Here is a 23,060-nt window from a genome sequence, read left to right as displayed (position 1 = left end):
TGTTCACATAATCATACGGCATGCTCGGACTAGGTGGTTACCAGATATGGCCTGGTGCGCCTGCAGTTGGCGATCAGGACCCCACCCGGCGCAGACAGAAATCCGGGACACGACCAGGGTCGGCGTCAGTGGTCACCTCTCTCGAATCTCATTCTCTGCATGTCATTATCATTACTGTTATGATTTTATTATTATTATTATATTAATATTAATTGAGAGCGAAGAGTGGTCGCATTCCCTGCCAGCCATTCGATTCCAATCTCGCCACTCGGTTTCGAACGAGCCAAGCCACTGACATGGCGTGCTGAGAAATGCCGTCAAAACAGTGATTACTGACCAGGTCGGGCGGGTCGAGATCGCGCATGCGGTAAGGCCAGCACCCTTCATTACGGAGTACTACTCAGTTTGAAACTGAGAGGTCACAAACTGCTTTGACTTGTCTGTCTTAGATGAGATCATGGATCTTGCCTACAAGGAATTCGATCAGTATGGAGTACAGACTACAGAGTATGTATTTACAAGACTCATACACCAAAGCGGGACTGGTAAGAGTGGAGAGGGGGATGTTCGGGAGATTAATCGACCTGAACTTTGCATAGTGGAAAATTATGATCTTGCTCGTCATTATGTAAAATTTGGTTAATTTATGATTCTCGTATATTACCAATAATAGTGCCACAGTTTGACCGCTGTTAATCTTCCCTACAACCGGGAAAAAAATAATGTCAATCATCCCTCATCATTGGGGGAAAGGAATAGCCCGAAGTCCAACCGGAGCCAGGTTGTTTCGCCTTTGCAGGCTGCAGCTAACGGGCAACGGGCGAAGGGAGAGCCCTGGTTTAGGTAGCAAGTTAGGGCTAGGGCTAGGGACAGCCAGAACCGGAACATCGATTTCCCTCGGACCTTACTCTTCGGGCATATTTCTCCGATAATATTCGTTCCAGCCGGCAACTCCGGCGTCGCAGATACCGAAGACAGCCCAGCTGTGACCTGTCGTCATCATGCCGATGATGCATGCCCTTGCATGCTGATGAAAGGCTGAAAGGCTGAACTGGAATGGAAAGAGGGCGCAAGATCTGAGATGAGCAAACAGGTCACATACCAGTCCAGCATCTCTGAACCTTAACTGTGAAAACTTTTTTTTGCCCGGACCTGCTTCCATTTTCGTCCACTTGAGAATAAGAATAACAGTGGCAAATACTGTAGGCAGCTGAGTTTGCCGCTTCTGAAGACCGTTCCATGGTTTCGGGAAGTATGTATAGTAGCACACCTTCTCTTGTCTGCAGTTGGTCTGCTGCACAGACACCTTGCCATCGATCAGCTCGTATTATCCCTTAATAATTTTAAGGCCTCCTCACCGGCAGGCCGCGTCATATGATACGATTCTGGCGCGTGCCATTTAGTAGGTATGCAACGTATATTGAGTTTTGGAAGGATGATGCCTGCAGCGATTATTGATCCTTATTGGCAGTTGGCATATTTGACTCTTCCCGGAATTCTGCCGAGATGAAACATGATTTGTATGTACAGTATGCGAATAACTAAATGCGGATGAGAAAATTTCCTAGGGCGTCAGCAAAGAAATGTTATTTGCGGAGAACAGTTACTAGTAGCTGAGCAAGCAACCTGCAAACGTTCGACTATCGGTCTAAAACAGTATCTGAAAACGTCCAGGGTGCCATGTCATGACATGGGTATGGCCCTCAAGCCACAGGTGGCTTATCTGGAGACAGGTGTGGACTTGCACTTGCATGGCATTGTCTCCATTCTTCTGCGGGTACTCCGTAGATATGGAGCAAAAAAAAAAAGAAAAAACCGCCGTTGATGTTTGTAGCCGTCCGTCTGTCCGTCCTTGCTAAGTTGCATGATATCCACTGCCCAAGTGTGTCCGCCGTCCAGTGCCAATGTCGGGGTACCTGAAGAAATGGACCCCATCACGCCATCCCGCTGGGCCCCCCTGGACTGGATGGAGACTGAATCCGACTGCTTGATGGCGGGTGGGTACATGTATTCTCCATCGACTCCATTCCCACGTGCGTGAAGAGCCTGAGCGTGACTCCACGGATGGAGATCGTCCCGGTGTAGATACATACTACGGAGTATATCTGAACAGTCATCCAAGATAACTCCTGTTTAGATATCAACAAGCGCCCAACTTACCAGGGGGGTATGGAGACTGCCACAATGAGCTATTGCCTACCTTGGCATCTATGTTCTCGTTACAATTGCCTTAATTACGTAGGTACTAGGATTTTCAAGTTTCCACAGCCATGGGACTAATACCGGCTGGAAAGGCAAAGTATGGCTTTGATGATACAGCTAGTTAATCTCAAGTTGTTCCCATAAAACTTGACAATAGGAAGTATGTGTTAGACGAATGGAATTATTATGGTGGATCACATGCCGTCAAAGCTCTGTCGATAGGTAAATATATATATTCCCGCTTCATAGTTAATGGCTACTAGATAACCCTCTTCCATGTGATCTCACAAGAAATCACAGGTACTCGCATTCATCAAATATTACTATTATCATACCAACATATATAAACCGGTATACATGCAGAGCTCGTACCTTTGGATAGACCCCTAATAATACCTATACTGTAGATCGCGACGAGTTGGTTTGGTGTCAACTTCACCAGTCAAGTCACTGAACCCACATATCCAACCATATCTAACAAAAGGTTTTGACCGCTCTTTTTTTTTTTTAAATCCATATACTCCTATTTCCTGAAATAATTCTTACCTGCATAACTGAACTGTTCCTATAATTGTCCTCCTCTCGCTTATTTTCTCCTTCGTACAGCATGAGAGGGTACCCTACCCAGGCAGATTTTAAATCCGTGTGACACAACTCACCCTCCCTAGGATCCAATCTAATATGAAAANCGTCCATGGACGGATCCCTCTTGCTGACTTGCTTCTTTAGGTTAGGTAGGAAGCTGCTTATGTCCTTGCTTCATATGTACGCCTAGGGCCCAAATGATGATCCTTGTATTAATGTGCAAATTAATCCTTACATCAAGGATTCAGACCTACAGTAGCTCTTTCTTTTCCCATATCTCTTCGGCCGATTGAATCTCACTAATTATTAAATTATCATCGACTCATTCTGATGGTCATCCTTGGACTTGTCTCATACACGATGTGCTGCTGACGTGATATGACTATAAAAAATTATGCCATTGTCAATCGACACATGCATGAAAATCAGATTATGTATTTAGTCAGTTAGTAAATAAATAAATAACACTCGGAGTGGCAATCTCTATTGATAGTTCTTGATGTACTCCGTAATCTGACTCAGACAGCATGATGTGCGAGAAAAAAAATACATATCACGTGTATATTAATTAATCAGAAATCGATGTTGTTCTGTTGTATGGTACTGTGATTTATTTAGGCAAAAAGGGAGAAAGGGGAGGACATACCTGCCTGACTGCCCACTCCTAAAGTGCACTGTAATGTACTGTACAAAGATTGTGATAGAGATATATGTTCTACCGGCTGTCGTATCTTCTTAATACTATGTTGATATGACACATCACACAGGCATACTACTTGCGTTCTCCAAGCGGATCAAATAATCCACTCTGCAGTCCCCAGCGATGAGCTCGCACCTCAACGCGGTGCTGAGGTCTAGTAGTCTATACGGATGAAGTCAAGATGAGCTCCTTACAATTGAACCGACTTCCCCCTCAACCTGGTCGCCGCTATGATGAATTGAAGCGAACACCCCGTCTCTGATTTGACTATGATATTGCTTAAGTCATTAAAGTAAATGCTCTTGAATCTTTACTATCTTACCTACCTTTTAACAATCAATGATAAAGCTATTGATCATAAGCTGGTTTGAAACTGCCATTTACTGATACTACTTGGTTTTATTACCCTTACTGGGGCAAAATAGTTATTAGAGGCACATGATATCTTCTTGTTTTGTATATTTAAGGCCTTATAGAGGGCATAGGATGGTCAGGGGATAGAAGAATAAGGTAGAATAGATCAATTCGTCTGCAATGACTGCCTACAGTCCCTACAAATTCTATCAAGACGATCTCTCCACTGAATAATTGTTAAAATAAGCCGCGACAATTCTAAACTTCGGAAATATGGAATCTACCTCCATTCAATTTGTCATTGGACAAGCCAGAGGAGGTTCATTACCAGCTTTTCTTTTTCTTTTTCTTTTCCCCACTCTTGAAACCACAATGTCGCAACTCATCTTATATTAGAGAGTTAGATCTCAGGTTCTAGGAGCGTATATCAGGTTTCCAGAATAGTTGTGCTATTGCACTGAAAAAAAAAAGACTCGATGCATAGGAGTTTGACGCAGAGCCATTGGCTGATTTTGGTAATTTGACGTCCTGTTGGGGAGTTATCGTCAAGATACCTGCCTGTGCTTCTCTTTTTTTTTTGCATTGGCTCTCTATGGAATTATTCACCATGAGCTAGTAGAACTTCAAAAATGCACCGTTTTGGGTACTTTAAAGAATTCTGCTGCTCTGGAGTTCGATTAGAATTTCAGATAAATTTCAATGGGAACCCATCCTCGGCGAGTTATTAATTTTGATCTACACTCGGCTGATTTTTGCTGTTTCTCTGTAGGAGAATCAGAAGCATTAGGAAACATAGTTCTTTGGATTCCTTCTTCCTCCAACGCTCCATTCGTCAATAACTTCACAAAATGTATTTTGTTGTTTGCAAGCAAGGTGTCAAGGGTTAAATTGCGAATTTCTCCTCTTCTCGCGAAGTGAAGACTCGACTCAATCGCGAGAAGCAGAAGATATTTTCCAAACTGTTACTTGGAGCAGACACGATCTACATGATTGGATTCTCGATGTCAATAACATGATTCCGGGGGCAGTCAGTTGAATTTAATTTGGGATGAGTGACAAGATCGGCGACTTCTAAGCCATAGCATAGAAGATGTACAGATCAATGAAAAATCTTTCAGAGCCTCAGGATTAATATTGACAAACTAACAATTTAGTTACTGAGAAGAACAGACAGATATGCTTTTTTATAAGCCAAAACTTCCCATATCTTGATGGATTCACCTTCATTATCTCGGGTAGTTGCAAGCTCCACAGCCAAATTGCAAACTCCCTAAACAGTGACAAAATCTTTATGTCCTACCTATCTGAGAGGTAAACAACTTGTTATTGCGTGTAAGTGGTGGGTTGTGTGTAATGAACAATATCTTTGAAATGTATTTTTATACCCTTGGAAACGGTAGTTGATGCATTTGGCGTTCAATCCCCTGTACCACAACAACTCTTACGTAAGCATCATTGAGCAAAAAAAAGAAGAAAAAAGAAAACAAATCTGTATACGTGATTGTAATACTTTTGAGGTTGTTTATGTGTGAAACTCACGATGATAATGTAAATGTATAAAAGTCACGTGATTACAGGACCATACCGAAAACGGATGACTTGGCGGACTGCCGTCGGGAATATCGGGGCCGCAAGAAGCGCCCGGTTTTCGTTCGACGGCACTCTTCGATTGAAGGTCCTCACAGCACCGCTTGATTGACAGTTTGTTCTCGTCTGCTTCCAGACGTCTATCAGAATGGTACGTGACTCATATCCCAGCCATTGGCTCACCACATGGCCTGGCGGAATCGCCAGGTGACACATCATCGAGTCCGTTGGACATCATCCTCGAAACGCACCGTGTGTTGTCGATTCTATTGCGACTCAAGCGGGAGACAAGATGCCATACCAGATATCCTGTGCAATCATTGCTGACTAGATCACCTTTTACCAGGTTTTCTCGCCTTCTGCCCGCCGACTGGCGTACCAGTCTCCGTACGCGCCTAAGTGAGTTCACCCAAAGCAATTTCCTATGGCCCTTTTTCACCGTGTCGGGAGCGATTGAGCTGGTGTGCTTCATAAAATCGTCAATTCAAAACCTCAACATACCCTTGAGAAAGCTGGACAGTTGCACAATTGTTTACTTCATGTTACAGCAACAGAAGACTCTCACAGGAATTAAAGCATGCGACGGAAATTGAATGATAGGAAAGGGGGATAGTCTAGCAGATGGCATGGCATTTCCTTGCTAATACCACTTTTTCAATTTTCACAGATACACCGTTCCCACTCACTTCCACGGCCTCACCTTGGCCAAGGCTACCAGATAGTAAGTTCCACCCGCCAAAGCACCCGAATCGCGGAAATCAGCACCCATGCTAAATCTTGGACGCAACAGTGCTTCCATTGCCAGCACGTTTGCTGTCTCGGCCGGTGTCTTTGCGCTCTTCTTCCTTGGCGAGGTGCCTCGTGTGAGACAGGACATTCTGTCGAAAATCCCGGGGCTGGACCGCTACTTCGATAGGAGCATTCCTCCGGAGGACAACGTAAGTTTCCACCTGATACATATTCTCAATTCTTTGCAATCATACTTCGAGTCTTGCTGCGTTGGTGATGGGTAATCTATCCACCCAAGGATGATGGGATCCTGAATTGGCGGCGGTCTCAATTTTGTGCACGCGTTTATTTCTCTCAAGCTCGATGGATTTTTATTTGCGTCCATTTTGTTTGCTTGAAGTGCCGTTATTTGGTCCATTGAGATAGATAAGCTGACTGCTTTACACAGCCTTTCTAAGCTGGTGCATGCGAAATCATGACGGAGAATTGTGTCCTTCCCTGAATATTTTCATTCAGAAAGGGCACAGGGGTCGTGACTTGAGCAGTGCAAGGGAGGTGCTGCTGCTGTAGAATAGAGACGATTCTTGAGCATATAGACGCTGGAAATCCAATTGTTCCATCTGTATCCAGCATCAGTCACTTGACTCATTTCTAACATTGATGATTTCGGTATTGGATACTGTTTACGACTTTTCTCGTAAGCATCTGGAAGGCAACGTAACAAGGATGGTGACTGATTCCTATGTACATACATACATATCATAATGGTATTTCACTTCTGAGGAAAGCGTACAGTAATTTCCCGCTCTCCTCATACGAATATCATTTTGCGATTTGACGATCTTAAGGCTGTATGATCAGAGTTGAGTGGACTCTGGGTGTACGGGAGTACCGAATCCAGAAAACTTTTCCAATGAACTGGGTTCTACTCTGTAAACTGATTTCATCTTGATAACGGACACGGAAAATGGAGTCGCTAACCTTCTTCGCCGCCACCATCATATCAACTATCAACAGTTGTCCTAACAGCAGTATACTCCTACAACACTGGATCTAAATTCCCCGCACAGACATCTGCTTCAGGTAAATAACCTGGACACCGGGACTTGAACTCTTCCTATCAGGGAAAGTCCAGCCGTCTAATCTCGATTCTCAGCCGTTTTATGTACGGAATAAAGGTGTGCTATTACCCCCACCAATTAATATCGGCCGGCGTCGTTTATCTCTAGGCTAGGAAGACCCCGAATGGGGTGTTCTGATAACTCCTCTGCTTCTGATTTCTTATCTCCCCAAAACCCGTGCGTCACTAGAGCTACGATGAACCTACCCGGCAGGGAACTGTTCTGATGATAACGGCTGCGCCGAAAGATGCGCGGCAGGCTAATGTATGTACTCCGTACAGTACATACAGCGCTATGCTCCATGAAGAGGCATCTGGCTCGTGTCCCACACCAGGTATGAAGCTGCCATGCAACGTTAAGGACGATGGCGTAGAAGATTAGCGCGATGAGAGAACGAGGAAACAGCACGATGGTCCACTTACGCTTGTGTCACAATCCTAATATTATCCAGCCATTATACGGCAACAATCATCGCCCAGCGTCGGAGCTTACCCATGCATCCTGTGATTGATCGCCTGGCGCGTGGCTATTGCAATTCCCCGCTTCACCCTAGCGGCAACTCTGGCCAGCATTCTTATCATGGTTACGAATGCCTTTTTGAGAGCTTATCCCTTGCGTGGAGGGCAACTATGGTTATATAAACGTGGTATTCAGCGGATACATGACAGGTCCCGACACGGGACTATCAGGTCTGTTTGCAGATTCATCTATACGGAGTACTTACAAGCTTCTCGTATCGAGGAGAGCTTATGGCAGTGTTCAGTCTGTCTGGATAGACTGCGACCTGCGATCTGCGACACGACCGGCCAATGTAACCTGCCACGGACGACGGACGATCTGATCTGTTCCAGACGCCGACAGAATGAGCGATATTGATGCCACAAAGAAGCCTCATATCTATCAAGACATCAACCATGACCCGGTCACATCTGTTCTGCCAGATGGGGACATTCCCATCACGGACCATCCGCTGAGCAGCGATGAGAGTGTCCTCGTGGCTCTCGGATACAAGCAGGAGTTTAAACGCGAGTTCTCCTTGTGGACTACATTCTGTGTCAGCTTTGCAGTTCTGGGTCTGTTGCCATCCTTTGCAAGTACTCTATACTATGGTAAGTTCTCGCCTGACTGCCCGGGAGATTCAGTGTTGACTTTGCAATAGGAATGGGATACGCAGGGACTGCAGGTATGGTCTGGGGCTGGCTCATTGCTATGGTATTCATCCAGTGCGTCGCGATGGCCATGGCAGAGCTCTGTTCGGCGATGCCGACAAGGTGCGTATGATATTTGTGTCGATTCTCGTACGTATATATGTATGTACATCTAACTGAGATCTTCAGTGGCGGTTTATACTATGCTGCTGCAGTTCTGGCGCCTCCTGGATATGGACCGTTTGCAGCCTGGCTCACTGGCTGGTCAAACTGGATCGGACAGGTGACAGGGGCGCCGTCGGTGGACTATGCGTTGGCTGCGATGATTCTGGCTGCTGGAGCGATCTACAACCCCAACTACGTTCCCACGAACTACCAGACGTTTCTCCTCACGACGCTGATCTTGCTGGTCCACAGCGGAATCAGCAGCATGCCTACCAAGTGGATTGCGACCTTTAACTCCTGGGGATCGACGTTCAACATTATCGCTTTGATTATCACCATCATCGCCATCCCTGCAGGAACGAGCAACAGCCCCAAGTTCTCCCCTGCTCGCGAAGTCTGGAGCACCATCACCAACGGCACCGACTTCCCAAACGGCGTGGCAGTTCTTATGTCCTTCGTGAGCGTGATTTGGACCATGTCGGGGTACGACTCTCCCTTCCACCTGAGCGAAGAGTGCTCTAACGCCAACGTCGCCTCCCCTCGGGCCATTGTCCTCACCTCCGCCGTGGGCGGTCTTATGGGCTGGTTCCTGCAACTCGTCGTCGCGTATACAGTGACGGACATCGACGCCGTGATAAACTCCGACCTCGGTCAGCCCTGGGCGTCATACCTGCTGCAAGTGATGCCGCCGAAGACAGCCATGGCCCTCCTCGCCCTCACCATCATCTGCGGCTTCTCCATGGGCCAGGGCTGCATGATCGCCGCATCGCGCGTGACCTACGCATACGCACGCGACGACTGCTTTCCTCTGTCCAGGGTCTGGAAGAAGGTCAACACCCGTACGCAGACGCCCGTGAACGCCGTGATGATGAACTGCGGGTTGGGCATCCTGATGTGTCTGCTCATCTTTGCCGGCGAGGTCGCGATCGGCGCGTTGTTCTCGATTGGGGCGATCGCGCAGTTCATCGCGTTCGCGATCCCGATCGCCATCCGCGTGTTCATCGTTGGAAAGCGCTTCCGTCAAGGGCCATGGCATCTGGGCCGGTTCAGCAAGCCCGTTGGCGCCGCGGGCGCGCTGTTTGTGCTGCTGATGCTGCCGATCCTGTGCCTGCCCAGCTCCACGGGCAGTGACCTCACGCCGGACCTGATGAACTGGACGTGTCTGGTATACGGGGCCCCGATGCTAGCCGTGACGATCTGGTGGGTGATCGACGCGCGGAAGTGGTTCAAGGGACCCAAAGTGAATGTCGAGCATGCCTTGTACCATGTCGAGACCGACGAACAACCCACTGTTTACGAGGGCGTTGTTGCTACCCCGGGGGATGAGGAGAGGGGATCCCATGGCCAGGACGATAAAGATCAGTACGTGTCATCGTCATCCAAGGAGGATGATCGCGGTACCGCTGTAGATAGAAAATGATGGGTCTGTGTCACCTCTTCAAGGCGACTTTCACTGAACACTTTTGATGGTGTTTTCCTCCTCACTTTAGTTACCATGGAGAGGACAAAAAATTGACGAAACTGCATGAAACATCCTCGCGTCTGCCGTTATATAATTCTTTTTATTAGATATAGTACCTAATCTCCATCTATAGTGCACGCACACTATTTATTCATTTAGCGTTGAGATTTAGAGATCATCCCTCAAGAAAGAGAAGAAGAGTTCAGGATCAGAGTGGGTTGCGTTGACCTGTATTGTAGACGATGTTGATTCTTCCGGATTAGGATTAATCATAATTCTTGAATAGAAACCACTTAGAGAGGAATCAAATGGAAAGTCTCACGACGGTCCACCAGTCTCTCTCAAGGAAGATCAATTGACTACTGACAGATAGAAAATCCCAATTTCTATAAAGTACAGGACACATATTAATTAAAACAGAATTAGAAATCCTGCGAAAGAGGGAAATTGGCCAAAGCGCAACCGGCGCGCAAAACTACCACTCTACCATACCAGTCAACTACCACATAAACCTCTGGACCTTCCCCGGTTCCTGGGGCCATTCAAACCCCTTGTACAGGAACACGTAGCCGGTGATCGCATTGATGGCGATGAACCAGATGGTTTCTAGTATCTGCGGGAGATCCGTGGCGAACTTTGCTTTGAAGATTTCTGCCTCGTTACGAGTACCATCCCGTTTTTGCTGCTGCTGCTGGTATGCCTCTGGCGTGGGCTGGCGGGGAAGATGCAGTCTCCACATCACCCATGGGATGATGAAATAGCGCGGTTCGACGAGTGGTGCCGTGATGAGTGACAGAGTGGTCGAGAGGAGCCAGACGAGTGCGAAGCTGACTCGGACCTGCTGCTGCTCTTGTCGTTGCTGGCGTTGGAGGATGTGGGCTTGGATTTTTTCAATGATCTCCGGTGTCAGCACCTGTCTTCTCTGCTTTGCCGCTGCGGCCTCCTTAGCAGATGTCTTCTGGCTAGCTGTTTTGCTCTTCTTCTTGATTTCCTTCTCTTTCTCCTTCTCCTTCTCTTTCTTCTTGCTCTCCTGCTCTTGTGCGGACTGCTCAGAGGTAGCAGAGTCGATGACCGATGTTGGAACTGCAGAGACCTGACGCTGTGACAAAGGTGTGGAAAAGCCAAATGCGGCGAGGACGCCCCATGCACAGAGGAAGTAGATAGGTGCCACGGCATATTTCACCGCTGGGTGGTATCTCAAGAGGAGCCGGAACACGTAGAAGACATAATGACGATTGTCCGCAAGGGTGAATGGGTGCACAATAGTGTTGAAATGGACAGCGGCGAGCATAAATGAGATAACCCCAAGAGCCGTCAATATTCCCGGAAGTCTGTTCTTGTTCTTGAATCCATAGTCGAAAAACTTGGGGAGATATCTGCTGGGCACGACGAGGTTGGCAATTGCGATCAGAAGCAGTGGCCAGGAGAAGAATACGAAATAGGGCCAAATATAGAGCATCTGTGGCACGTGCACACCCGCGGTGTGAAACTCCTTGTGTCCTGAGAAGAACATAGTTAGCATCATTGAACGCTTCTAGCATTATCAAAGCAAAGATGGAACTTACCTAAGACCACACCTCCATTCCAGAGCACAAATAAGCCAAAGGCAGCAAGGATAATGAGGTGAGGAAGGACTGACGCAACCGCCAGAGGCAAATTGCTTATAGCAGCGGACAGCAAAGATAGACCGGTCTTGAAATAGTCTAGCAAAGAATATCAGCAGTGCTACTTAACTCGAGCATTTTTACGTCCAACTCACCAAGAAAAGATGCTTCCTCGACAAGCGGATCATAGAGCTCCTTCTGTGAACTCTTTTTGACAATTTCAGCCAGATCAGTAGACTTGCAAGGCGTTGTATTTTCCTTGATCGTCCGGACAACCTGCAAACCGCCCAAGAATACGGAAACCCAGAATATATTGGTTTGTCTGAAGACCAGAGCAGCCAAGCCAAACGCAAGAAAACCTGCTGTTTGCAATGAAGCATGTCCCAGAAGAGTCGAGGACCATGTTTTCCTTGCAGGACCGCTAGAGGATCGTTTGATATCCCAAATATAAGCCTCAACAACAACAAGGAGTGCGAGTATGTCCGTGTAATATAGAGCAGAAAAGAAGAACAGCGGCGGGAACAGGCAAATATTCAGCACCGTATGGCTGACCCATGCTCCCGATGGCCGCGTATTCCGCTCCCTTCGCAGCAGATCCAAGAGCGTCTGAAGCCTCCAGGGCAGAAGGATAGCCGTAGCTGCAACATTGGTCGCACGTAATTCAGTCGGGCCGACCTCTTTTGGAGAGCCACGGAGAAGCAGCAGACCTGCACACAGCAGGTATGACCACAGATACAGACCGGGTGGAGTTGTGATCTTTGGGTCCCAATGCGTCCAATTATGGGCCCAGTACGCCTGAGCTTGACCGACATGGAAGACTTCGTCCAGATATGGCTCCGGCACGGTGGTATTGACCTTGGACTTCCAGAAGACAATGAGCAGCAAGATGAAGGGGACCAAGTAGCGGGCGGCCAGAGTCAGGCCGGTCTCAAGCTGCGGCGAAGTCATTGTGCCCGTTCCTTCTGAAGTGCGGAAGATATCCCACCGGAGACTGCACCCCTCCTCTTCTCAAGTTCTATCCATAATGGTGGGAGAGACAATGCACCAGCTGTGGAGTTGAGTTGTGAAGAGTAAATGCCGGAGCTCCCGTTGGCTCGGGTGCAAACGCACCAAACATCGCATCGCCGATGGAACATTGCAAGAGCGATAGACATGCATTGACTGTCAGCAATCATGATTTTCTGTCAATTGAGCCAAATTTCAGATTATTGACGAGAGAGCAGTGTTGTTGAAGTCTCCTCGGTTTTTATAAACAACTCCTCAGAACGTGCGCTTTCATCACCAGTTCGGGAAATTAAGGCACAAGAATATCACCCACATCAAACTCCGACGCGTCAATCGCGCATTCCGCTACTGAATTTGGGGCCTGCCAATGGCTTTCCCCTTGCCACGGGGCATTACGCCCTCGGAAATCGAGTTTCTTGCTGAAATGGAAATGGTTACTGTCGTTCCTCGTCAGCGTCTTGAGGGACTCGAGCTTCTGGCAGTGAGTTGATTGACCCCGCCGATCACCCCGCAAATCGTGAAAGCGATGCTACCAATGCCCCAATGAATTTCTTCTGTCCAGATTTCATGACTTCACTTTTGCCAATTGATTGATATCCTAGCTGACCAACTTCCTCAATTGACATAGGGCCCAACTGAACCTCTACAACCGCCGCGCCGCGCCAACCTTCCCCTCTGGCTTGCACTACTTCTCAAAAGACAACGCCGTGTTAATATCGTTCCTCCTTACTGGCTTCACCCAGAGTCTCTCTCCCTGATCCTCCAGATCGAAACGGAAAACCGAGACTATACGGATGCGTTCTCCCCTCCGCCCCGTCTCCCGGGACAGCTCCGCAGAGGGGAATCACGACGCTTCTCGCCTCCTCCTAAACCCCGTCGGACACTCGATGGACAGCCGTACTATCCCACACCTCCGTTCCTGCCCCAGAATGTCGCCCTGACCCCATCGGAAGCCTCAGAGCCGGGGAAGGACCCTCCAGCTCTACCGTATCATTGGCTCGAAGTCGGTAATATGTTGCTTGACGCGGCGAGCGATGATCTCACAGAGCCGGACCAGATCCGACGGCTACTCAAAGACCTGAGGGAGGTGCGGATGGCGAAAATGAGGAAAGGCGTTGATGTTCTGGATACGGCCGCGACGGCCGGTGGAGGCGTTGCGCTCACGGGTGTCGGAGCCATGGAAATCGGGGAAATGAGAGGCTTCGTCGCGGGAGTCGTCGAAGGGTTGAGGAAGATTGGAGCATCGCGCGAACAAGCCCGGAGGGAGCAACTGGCTGAAGAAGGGCCGAATAGGGACTACGACGGGACCCAAGATGATGATGACATGGAGTTCTAGGTGTCTACTTTGTGGTGCATTTCTAGCCATTTTGCATTTCTGCGTTTTTTGCATTTTTTGTCTTTGGCGTTAACGGATCCAGAGTCAAGGGCCTAAGGGATATACATGGCTGGCGATGATATATTGGTCATGACAAAAGCATCTTTGTTATATATATACCTCACAGAGAATCCATTACAAAGACCAAGCAGTTCTTGATTTGACTCCAGTAACGCCGTACATGATGCCAAGGCCAAAGCAGAAAAACGAAAGATTAAAGGGACAAAAAAAGATAGGTGGAGTCGTATACTATGGCAAACTGCTGTCCAAAGTAGGCTCAAGCCCAGTCATTGTCAATCATATTTTCTCTATTCTCTTCTTCCACGGGATATGAATATAAGAGAAAAAAAAAGATTGAAAGATGCGTGCTTCCCATAAGTCTCATACAAAACGTAGAACCGACTATCCACACCGTCACGATGCAGTCCCCTCCGCACGGGTAGCAGCTTCGCGATCCTTCTGCTGTAGCTTCCTCCGAGCTGCCAGAATCATGTCGTCTCTCCGTTTCTGCAGCAGTCGCTGGCGTTCACTCCGGTTCTGGGACCATCCACTGATTGGCTGCGACGTCTGCTCTGTAGCATCCCCACTCCCCTCCTCGGCGATTCGGGAGCTCAGATTGTAGCGAGATATAAGGTCTTGAGCTTGTGATTTCGCAGGCTGAGATGGGGAAGACGTCCGGACGGCTGTGGGGATGGGCGAGGGCGGAGGGATCTGAGGCTGAAAAGATGGTGGAGGCTAGATGCAGAAACCAAGGTTAGTAAATACACAATCCCGACACCGATCAATGGCAGTTGCCATGTATTATTGAATGCAACCAGGACAGTAAAAGACAAAGGCTGGTCCAAGACACTTACCGTTTCCAATCCTCTCCCTGTTAGAATCCTCTCTGTGGTCGCCGCGACACTGCCACCATTCCGCTGCAGATCCCACATAATGTCTCGCCTGCTCAACTGAGGGAACATTTGTGAAATCTGATCCACCTGCGCCGGGTCGACCACCCGCCCGCGGACGCGACCTGACGCATTCGCCCCCGATCCGCTATCGCGACTGAAGAACCATCGGATCACAAAGAAGGAAACCACGGCCAAAGTGAGCAGAGAGGGGATATTAATTGAGGGTTCGTCGTCTGGCATGGTCGGTAAGTAGCTCTGGAGATACAGCTATCTCCTCTATGCAGCTTCTGTATATATTCTGTCTGCCTGTTCGGTTGATATCCGAGGACGTGGCAAAGACACCAGACTGTCGTTGACGATCAATGTATTCCTTCTCTCGTGTTGGAATCGATTTGTAGTATTATTGCCAAGGAAGAATTTCAGCAACGTTGCAAGTCCAGCGTCAGAGGATATTTCAATGGTAGATAGAGGCCTCAAGTTGGTGGAATCCGGGAAGAATAATACGGCGTGGCGGTCGCAGTTGACAACGAAATTGGCCCCCGTGACAACCAAGGACCGAGTTCACATGCAAATGTACGCGTGGGAAGACAACTCGACAGAAGACAATGACAGCTAACTAGGAGAGGAGCCGAAATAACGAGGAGCAGTGATAGTTAGTTAGGATGAAGGAGGAGAGAGTCAGATGTCAGATGTTCGGCGCAGCTCGCAACTGCGGGCGCCGGGAGATTCCACACGCTTCCCGCGGTTCCCCAGCGGAGTCGGCTGCGGCATTAGTATTACCCTTTGTAGACAGCTTGGCACTAACAGCGTCATCCTCCAGTTCATCATGCAGAGCTCAACATAGAGCAATGATGGCTACCTGCTCATCAAGATTACTTACTTCATAATTCCTTACTACAATACGTCTGCTACCAACCTGCCATGGAGAATGTTTTCCAGCGAAACCTTGTGATATCTCAAGAGGGAATAAATATTGATTGTTCCTTCATTACACATACCTCATATCGTCGAGCCATGTTACCAGCCAAAGTCATGTACGCACATATAGTCCGTCTAACACCCAACCACAGGAACCCTCGATGACCAGCTATAATTCATAAAGACACGAACAACAGAAAGACAACATAACGGCAGCAAAGACATGATCATATCGTTGAAATGCAAAACAGGAATTTACTTCAGGTCAGCGGGTGTCAATGCTTGAACCGTACTCGTTCCTTCGCTGAACCTGGTGCGGAAGATCCGGTTGGCGTTCTGGAACATGCCATCTTTGAGGGAGACCACAATGAACTGTGATCCCTTGAAGCGCGTCTTGATCAGCCGACCGATGTTCTGCGTATGCGACAAGTCGAGAGCAGCGTCGACCTCATCCAATATGTACATGGGCGCTGGCTTGAATTGCAAGAGTGCCATAATGAGCGAGAGAGCGATCAGGGAGCTGCAGAAGTTGCTGTTAGCTAGGGCATTCTTCACAATTGATTAGACTTCTGGGGAAAGAAAGCATACCGTTGCCCGCCACTCAGTTCAGCAAGACTCTGCTTCCAAACTTTTCCCAGACAAACCTTGACCTCCAGACCGTCTGTGATGTCCTTCCCCTCAGGAGGATCAAGCTTTGCAAAGCTGCCGGGAAGCAACTCGGCGAAGATTTGACCAAAATCATTGTTGACCTTGGTCCATGTTTTGTGCAGAGCTTCCTTCTTATACTCATTCAAGTTGACAATGGTCTCTTCGATCTTTTTCTTGTCCTTGATCACGGTTCTCATCATTTGTTTCAGGGAAGCCTCCTTCTTCTCGACGCTATCAATCATATTCATGACTTTGGGATTAATCTTCTTTTTCATGCCCTGGAATCGCTCCGTCAAATTGCGCAGAGTTGCCCTGCATTCGGCGATGTTTTGGCCCTTAAAATCATACGGAGTGTTGGGGCGACCAAACTTGTCTTTCTCTTCTTCAATCCACTCATGCTCACTCTCCATATTGGCGACCATCTGTGCTGCCGCCTGCTGGTCTTTGTGCAGCTTCTCAAGCTGATGCCCGAGTTTCTGCATCTCCAAGCCCTCTTCGGTGATACGCGCCCCCTTCGAACGAATGGCCTCCTCGAGTTCTCGTAACTCGTCATCAAAACTTGTCAGCTTGGCCTTTTCTTCTTCTAGTTGAGCCTGAGCGATATCATGGGCGTCCTGCGCTGGTTAGTGAAGAATTTTGGAAAGGTGGTGATTTTTTACTGGCTTACCTTGACCCTCGATTGCTCCTTCTTGAGGGACTCAATCTCTTCCAGCTGAGCCTTCAACGTGGCATCGACCTCAGCCAGTTGTTCTTCAGCTGCTGACAGGTCACTTCCAGCCTGCTCGGACTCGAGCCGAGAAGCCTGAAGCTCTTTCTGTAGTGTCTTGACAGAAGTCGTATTCTTGTTCAGGCTCTTTTTCAACGCATCGAGCGATGACTGCAACTCCGCAAGCTTGCTGTCCTTGTTGTTGTTGAATTCGCTCATGTCCTTCTCGATCCGCTTGATATCCTTGGTGGCTTCTGCCTGCCGGCTCTTTGCATCGGCGATGTCTTTCTTCAGCTGCTCAATGTTTGCCTTCATCTCTTCAACAGCATGGATGATCTACACAAGTTAGCTCTGGATTTAACTGGAAATTCCAATTGCCATTCACTCACCGAGGACGACGAGTTGCTATTGATCTGCTCTTCAGTAAGCTTGATCTCGTGGTTTTTCAGGTCCAGCTCCTGTTTTATGGCTCTCATTGTATCCAGTTTCTTCTTTTCCTTAGCCAACGTGTCCTGCAGATTGGCTAGTTGTCGCTCTTTGCTCCTCAGCTCTCGAGTGATCTCATTCAGTTTCTGGAGGATGACAAGCACGCCACTTGAATTCGGTGAGCTTCCACCGGAAAGAGTTCCAGAGGGATCGTAGACATCGCCATCCAGAGTGACGCTCTTCATTCGGACTGAGGGATCAAAAGTAACGGTCTTTGCAGTCTGAGCGTCGTCGCAGATAAGGGTTGTGCCAAATACATATTCCATCGCAGCAGACACTTCTTCGTCATACCCGATCAGTGACAAAGCGAGATCAACCTTGCCCGGGGCCAATTTCTGTGCAGCGCCGATCTTTTCAGCGGAAGCTTTAAAGGCTGAGATCTTATTCAACGGAATAATAGTAACACGCTTGCGCAGCTTCCCATTCTGAAGCAACTGTGTGCCGGTCTCAGCAGTGTCGACCACGACGTTATAGAGACGACCTCCTGCACAGATCTCGAGTGCGGTCCCTGCCTGAGTCTTGTCCTTGTCCAGTGTGAATAACTGGGCAACCAGGCCCTTGACCTTCGATCTGTCAAAGCCGGGATATGGATCGGAATAGGTAAAATCGAGATTTGCCACTTTTCTGTTCAAGGAATCAGCCTTCTCGCGAAGCTCTCGGATCTCTCGTTGCAAATTTGTTTGTTCCTGATACATCTGCTCTTCTCTTCCAGGCTCGTAGCCTTGCTTGGCCAGCTCGGCCTCAAGTTTCTTTGCTCGTGACTTAAGACCTTCCAGGTCTTTCAAAAGACCCGAGTTCTGCTCTCTGGCCTTCTTGGCTCGAGGCTCTTCTTCTTTGATCCTCTTTTCGAGATGGGCGATTTTAAGCTTGGCCTGCTCTTGCTCAGTGGCGGCGGCGCTAACACGATTGCGAGCATCTTGAAGCTGGGCCTGATATCCTGTCTCCTGTCCTTCCTTGGATGCAACTCCAGTTTGTAATGTCTGGAGCAACTCCTCCTTTTCCTCGACCTCCGCAGTCTGAGAGTCGAGTTCTGCTTTCGCAGCGTCATATTTTGCTTGGAGTTTCTCGTAGATCGTCTTTTTATCCTTGAGCACTTTCTCAAGTTCGGCCACGGTCTTCTGGATGGCTTTTCGCTTTTCCTTCTCTTCTGCCATGCTTGAGTTCTTCAGGTCAAATGCCGTCGCCAACCGGACCAACTCATGAGAATGTGCTTTCACTTCGTCCTCTAGAGCCTGGAACTTGCCTCCTTTACGCAACTCCTTTTCTCGCAGTGCTTTGACGCGCTTCACGTCCTCTTCCAAATGCGCGATTTCCCCTTTAAGTCGAGTTGCATTGTCCTCGAGTTCCTGTATTTTGGCTTTCTTGGCTTCATATTCTTGGCCAGCGAGCCGGAGCCGCTCGCCATTTTTCACGTAATCATGGGCGACGACTAATCGAGTAAGACGCTCAACGTCGTTCTGGGTTTGCTGGAAATCGAGAAAAGCTCGCTTCTCGCTTCGCAGCTTTTCCAGCTTCGGCTCTATTTCTTCCTTAAGAAGGCCTTCAATTTCTCTAACCTTCATCTCCTTCTTTGCCATTGTCTTGGTAGCTTTTTCCTTCCTGTCTTCAAACATTCGGGTACCAGCTGCTTCTTCGATCATAGCCAGTATCTCTGCAGGTTTCATGTTCAGCACTTTCGTAATGCGACCTTGCATGATCAAAAAATTGGGGTTGTTGATGTTCAACTGAACACTCTGGAAGAGGTTCTGCACCGTTTGTTGTTGTGCCCGATGGCCGTTTATCAGGTACTTGCTCGTTCCACCCAGGACGATCTGTCGCGTAACTGAAATACTGGCATATTCCTCAAACCCGATTGGCGACTTCGATTTATCGCGGTTGTCAAAGACGATTGTCACGCTGGCCTTGGTGACTCCGGCTTGGCCACGCTTATAGATAAGATCTTGGAGATTTTGCGCTCGGACGGTGCTCATGTTCGTAATTCCCAGGACGAAGCAGATCGCATCGAGAATATTGGATTTCCCACTGCCGTTCAGGCCGGTGATCGAATTGAACGATTCGTCCCTACGCGACAGGTCAGCCGAAATGCGCCGCTAGGTAGTGAGGCGCGCATCATAGAATGGCATTTGATGCAGTAACTTTTAACAGTTGAAATCGCAGAAAAGCCGAAGGAACATACCATCCTGAAATGACCGTACGCACGGCGTACGATTTGAAGCCCTGTAGTTAAGAGGTCAGCGTTGCGGGGACTTGTTAGTCTTACTGTGAGACAAGATTAGACGCACGTCAATAATAATTTCAACGATCCTCATCGCTGCAACTCTGGAAAGCTTAAGAGCTTAAGATATCACTTTTTTGGAGCGCATGAGTTGGCAGCGCCTATGAAGCTGTTCAGTGCGGGCTGCGCTTGTTCGCGGTTTTGTGTTGACGGGATGTTTTGCTGTTTGGCCTGGGCGGGATGGAGCTGTTTATGGTTTGCCTGATTGGGTTTGGCGTTCACGTGTTGATGAGATAAGCGGGTCTGGGCATCTCCATGCCACAACGCCACGGGCGCCTACCCGATTGGGATCATTTACATACAGGTACAGACTGTACATTATTGCTTTTAAGGTGCACATCACGAATTTTTCACTTCTGAGGTTGTACTGGATAATAATTTCTATGATTACGTCGACTACTCATATCAGTCGAGTAACACTCACCTCAAGATGCCTTATTAGGTAACTAGTTTTAGTCGAGAATCGAAATGGAAAGTTTCTACAATCGAACATGTGATACCACGGATAGGGATATTGTAATTCTGAAAATTGGTAAATGCTTAAAAAGCATTCCATTTTAGATCTGATTATTGTTTACACCGCCAAGTGGTATGACCTAAACTGGCAGTCAACCAACGCCGATAACTGAACCATGATCCCATGTCACCAGCCAAGACACTCATGAAACGTGAGGGGGAAAGCCGACAGTACGTGAAATACTCCTGTTTGGGTCCAGTCTGTTGTCGAGATCCTCATACCGGAGAATGAATTCGCGCTGTTCACATAAAAGGTATCGTCAGTTTTGGTCATGAAATATCAAAGGAGGGGCTTGTGGGAAACATACGCGAACTTTCTTCCAGCTTGTAGGATCCCACCAAAGATAGACACCCCGTTCACTCACACCTCTCTCAACATCCACAGGCCCTGGATAAGTCTCATCTCGTGTCAACCAGGCGCGCTCGACCTTATGGTATCTCCACTTGCGACCCATCAGCTCCTCGGCCACCAGTTCTTGCATGATGTCGCGAGGCATGCTGTAGAAGATGTAAAACAGAGTCTCGTCACTGAAGCTTGGGATACGAGATTGAAGTGGCTGGATGTTTGCAACATTGTAGCAAGCAGGGAGGGAGAAGTCTTGCTCTAGAGGCACGGCAGACATGGAGGAAACGAAAGGCGACGCAAAGGAATGGTGAAGAGGTCTGTGGAGTTAGATTAGCAAGGTTGGAAACAGAAAACTAGAATGGCTATGGAAACGTACTCAGGTTGGTTCAGGTCCAGACCGAGAGTCATCAGATCCTGGCCGACTGTGAGGCTCGCAACATCGGGGCTTTCGCTATGAATCATTCTAAGCAAGCCAGCGAGGCCAAACCTGTCAAGCTCGCTCATCTGAGAAAGAGGGGGCTGCTCCGCGCTCTGACTGGGGCCCGATGACTCCTGCGTCTCACCTGAGAGGGCACCAGCTTGCGCTTGGCGTTGCTGCATTTGTTGCGCTTGATTCTGTTCCTGCTCCGTGTAGCCATCCGGACGTAAACCACGCTGGTTTGACATAACAGAGCCACTGGGATCCTGAGAAAGAAATCAGTATTCTGTAGCAAATGATGGAAGGCTCATGGAGCGGTTTACCTCTTTGTCATGTCCAGTAATTCCGTTGGGTCCCTGGTTGATTGGGGACCTTGACGTAGAGATTCCTGAGTCGTATTGTCAGCCGAGTGCGACCATTTTGACAAACTCTGTTTCAAAGAATTTGAACAGAACGCACCACTTGAGCCTGCCGTTGCCGGTGACATGATTCTGTTGGTCTCGTGTCCATTCATGGATGCTGCCATGATGTTGCGAGCTTGCGCGGATTGGGTTTGTCCCGCGTATGCTATGCCAGACCCGTAGCTTCCAAACCCGGCGTTTTGCAACAAGGATCCCCTTCGCTCCTGCGCTATATCAGCGTGAACGTTTCTTCCGAGCGGCGGAAATTCCTCGATGTTGCCAGTCTGAGGCTGGCCACCAGCTCCAAGCTGGCCACTGATTCCTTGACCACCGTTCCTGAAGTCGTCCAACCGGTTGGCGAACTGAGCTCCAGAGGGAAAGAGGTCGTCGTGGGAAGGTTGCGATTGTTGGGAGTAGTGGGTTTGTGTCTGTGACGTTCTGGAGGGTGCCTGTGTGGCGGGAGGCTGTTGTCTTTGCACAGGAGTCTGCTGAGTCGCACGTTGGCCTGCATTTGCCCAGACAGCCTGTCCAGGACTCTGTGACTGGTTCTGTTGCGGCGCTCCTGATAATGACGGAAACTCTCTTTGAAGGGCAAAAGCACCAGACGTTAGCTCTGCCATCCACAAACAGGCCCTTCCCTTGGATGATCATGCAACCCAATAGGCCACTTCACAAAACAGAGAGGCACTCACGAAAGATCCAAAGGTGTGGTTGGTTGAGATCCTCCCAGACTTTGTGCAAAAGTTCCCATCGTTCCCATATTCCGCTGCTGATGGCTTTGCAGACCTGGAGCTCCACCCATTGGGAGGCCGAAGTTCCAATTCGCTCCTGAACCTGTTCACCATATCCCTAACTGTTAATTTTCAGCTCTCGAAGCCTCACGATGAGATACCACACCTATTTTACCGTTGGGTAATCGTGTCGAGGCTAGCGTCGCATTTCGAGCTTGGGCTTGTTGCTGGGCGGGGAATCCGGACATGCCTCTCAGAGGCTGCGGGCCTGGACCTGTGGAATCGTTGAAGTCGTCAGCGGTCATTTCCCAGTCCACATTTGCTTCCAGACATGTTGCGATCGCTTCGCATAATACACAAACAGGTGTTATGCGGTCTTCGGCGCAATCTCGCCAGTTGGGACAAAATCTCGTGCAGACACCGGTCCCTGGGGACCAATCGCTTTCTTTATTATCGGCGAAGCTTCAAAGAAAGAAAGCTGCATGTATCTACACAAAGATCGCCAGTGAAACGCCGTTGCTCTGGCATGATGGTGTATGGAGATAGTATTGATATCGTGGGGGGCGAAATCGACGAACCTGGCCTGTTCATGATGGAAAAACTGGCTTCGATGTCCTATGCGCAACGAATTTCGAAGCCTGAAGGGAGGAGAAGACAGAAACCGCCGACAGCTATCGAGTGCTTC

The 23,060-nt window shown here is 48.6% G+C and overlaps 6 protein-coding genes across 6 annotated transcripts; 3 read left to right on the top strand and 3 right to left on the bottom strand.

The window, feature by feature from the left end:
• Positions 1-5,576: 5,576 nt before the first annotated feature.
• Positions 5,577-6,614, top strand: VTN77DRAFT_7461 (uncharacterized protein; the record flags this gene model as incomplete). Its single annotated transcript, XM_069423852.1, has 5 exons — positions 5,577-5,579; positions 5,775-5,827; positions 6,096-6,149; positions 6,219-6,366; positions 6,606-6,614. 5 exons carry the CDS (start codon positions 5,577-5,579, stop codon positions 6,612-6,614), a joined length of 267 nt encoding a protein of 88 aa, XP_069281266.1.
• A 1,526-nt stretch (positions 6,615-8,140) lies between these two features.
• VTN77DRAFT_7460 (uncharacterized protein) lies at positions 8,141-10,011 on the top strand (the record flags this gene model as incomplete). The annotated part of the gene is made up of 3 exons (XM_069423851.1): positions 8,141-8,387; positions 8,438-8,549; positions 8,616-10,011. The coding sequence occupies 3 exons, from the start codon at positions 8,141-8,143 to the stop codon at positions 10,009-10,011; spliced, it is 1,755 nt and encodes a 584-aa protein (XP_069281265.1).
• Positions 10,012-10,552: 541 nt separating this feature from the next.
• Positions 10,553-12,605, bottom strand: VTN77DRAFT_7459 (uncharacterized protein; the record flags this gene model as incomplete). The annotated part of the gene is made up of 3 exons (XM_069423849.1): positions 10,553-11,553; positions 11,619-11,756; positions 11,813-12,605. 3 exons carry the CDS (start codon positions 12,603-12,605, stop codon positions 10,553-10,555), a joined length of 1,932 nt encoding a protein of 643 aa, XP_069281264.1.
• Positions 12,606-13,029: 424 nt separating this feature from the next.
• On the top strand, positions 13,030-13,998 carry VTN77DRAFT_7458 (uncharacterized protein; the record flags this gene model as incomplete). The annotated part of the gene is made up of 2 exons (XM_069423848.1): positions 13,030-13,143; positions 13,291-13,998. 2 exons carry the CDS (start codon positions 13,030-13,032, stop codon positions 13,996-13,998), a joined length of 822 nt encoding a protein of 273 aa, XP_069281263.1.
• Positions 13,999-14,451: 453 nt separating this feature from the next.
• VTN77DRAFT_7457 (uncharacterized protein) lies at positions 14,452-15,170 on the bottom strand (the record flags this gene model as incomplete). Its single annotated transcript, XM_069423847.1, has 2 exons — positions 14,452-14,772; positions 14,892-15,170. 2 exons carry the CDS (start codon positions 15,168-15,170, stop codon positions 14,452-14,454), a joined length of 600 nt encoding a protein of 199 aa, XP_069281262.1.
• Positions 15,171-16,103: 933 nt separating this feature from the next.
• On the bottom strand, positions 16,104-22,966 carry VTN77DRAFT_7456 (uncharacterized protein; the record flags this gene model as incomplete). The annotated part of the gene is made up of 12 exons (XM_069423846.1): positions 16,104-16,368; positions 16,437-17,110; positions 17,164-17,538; positions 17,592-19,749; positions 19,865-19,905; positions 20,788-21,142; positions 21,202-21,509; positions 21,567-21,631; positions 21,703-22,226; positions 22,337-22,478; positions 22,542-22,649; positions 22,954-22,966. The coding sequence occupies 12 exons, from the start codon at positions 22,964-22,966 to the stop codon at positions 16,104-16,106; spliced, it is 5,028 nt and encodes a 1,675-aa protein (XP_069281261.1).
• Between the last annotated feature and the right edge of the window lie 94 nt (positions 22,967-23,060).

This window comes from Rasamsonia byssochlamydoides, assembly GCF_041956645.1.
Source record: "Rasamsonia byssochlamydoides strain NRRL 3658 unplaced genomic scaffold VTN77scaffold_6, whole genome shotgun sequence".
NCBI lineage: Eukaryota > Fungi > Ascomycota > Eurotiomycetes > Eurotiales > Trichocomaceae > Rasamsonia > Rasamsonia byssochlamydoides.
The sequence above is the reverse complement of the archived record's forward strand: the minus strand, read 5'-3'. Positions and strand labels throughout refer to the sequence as shown.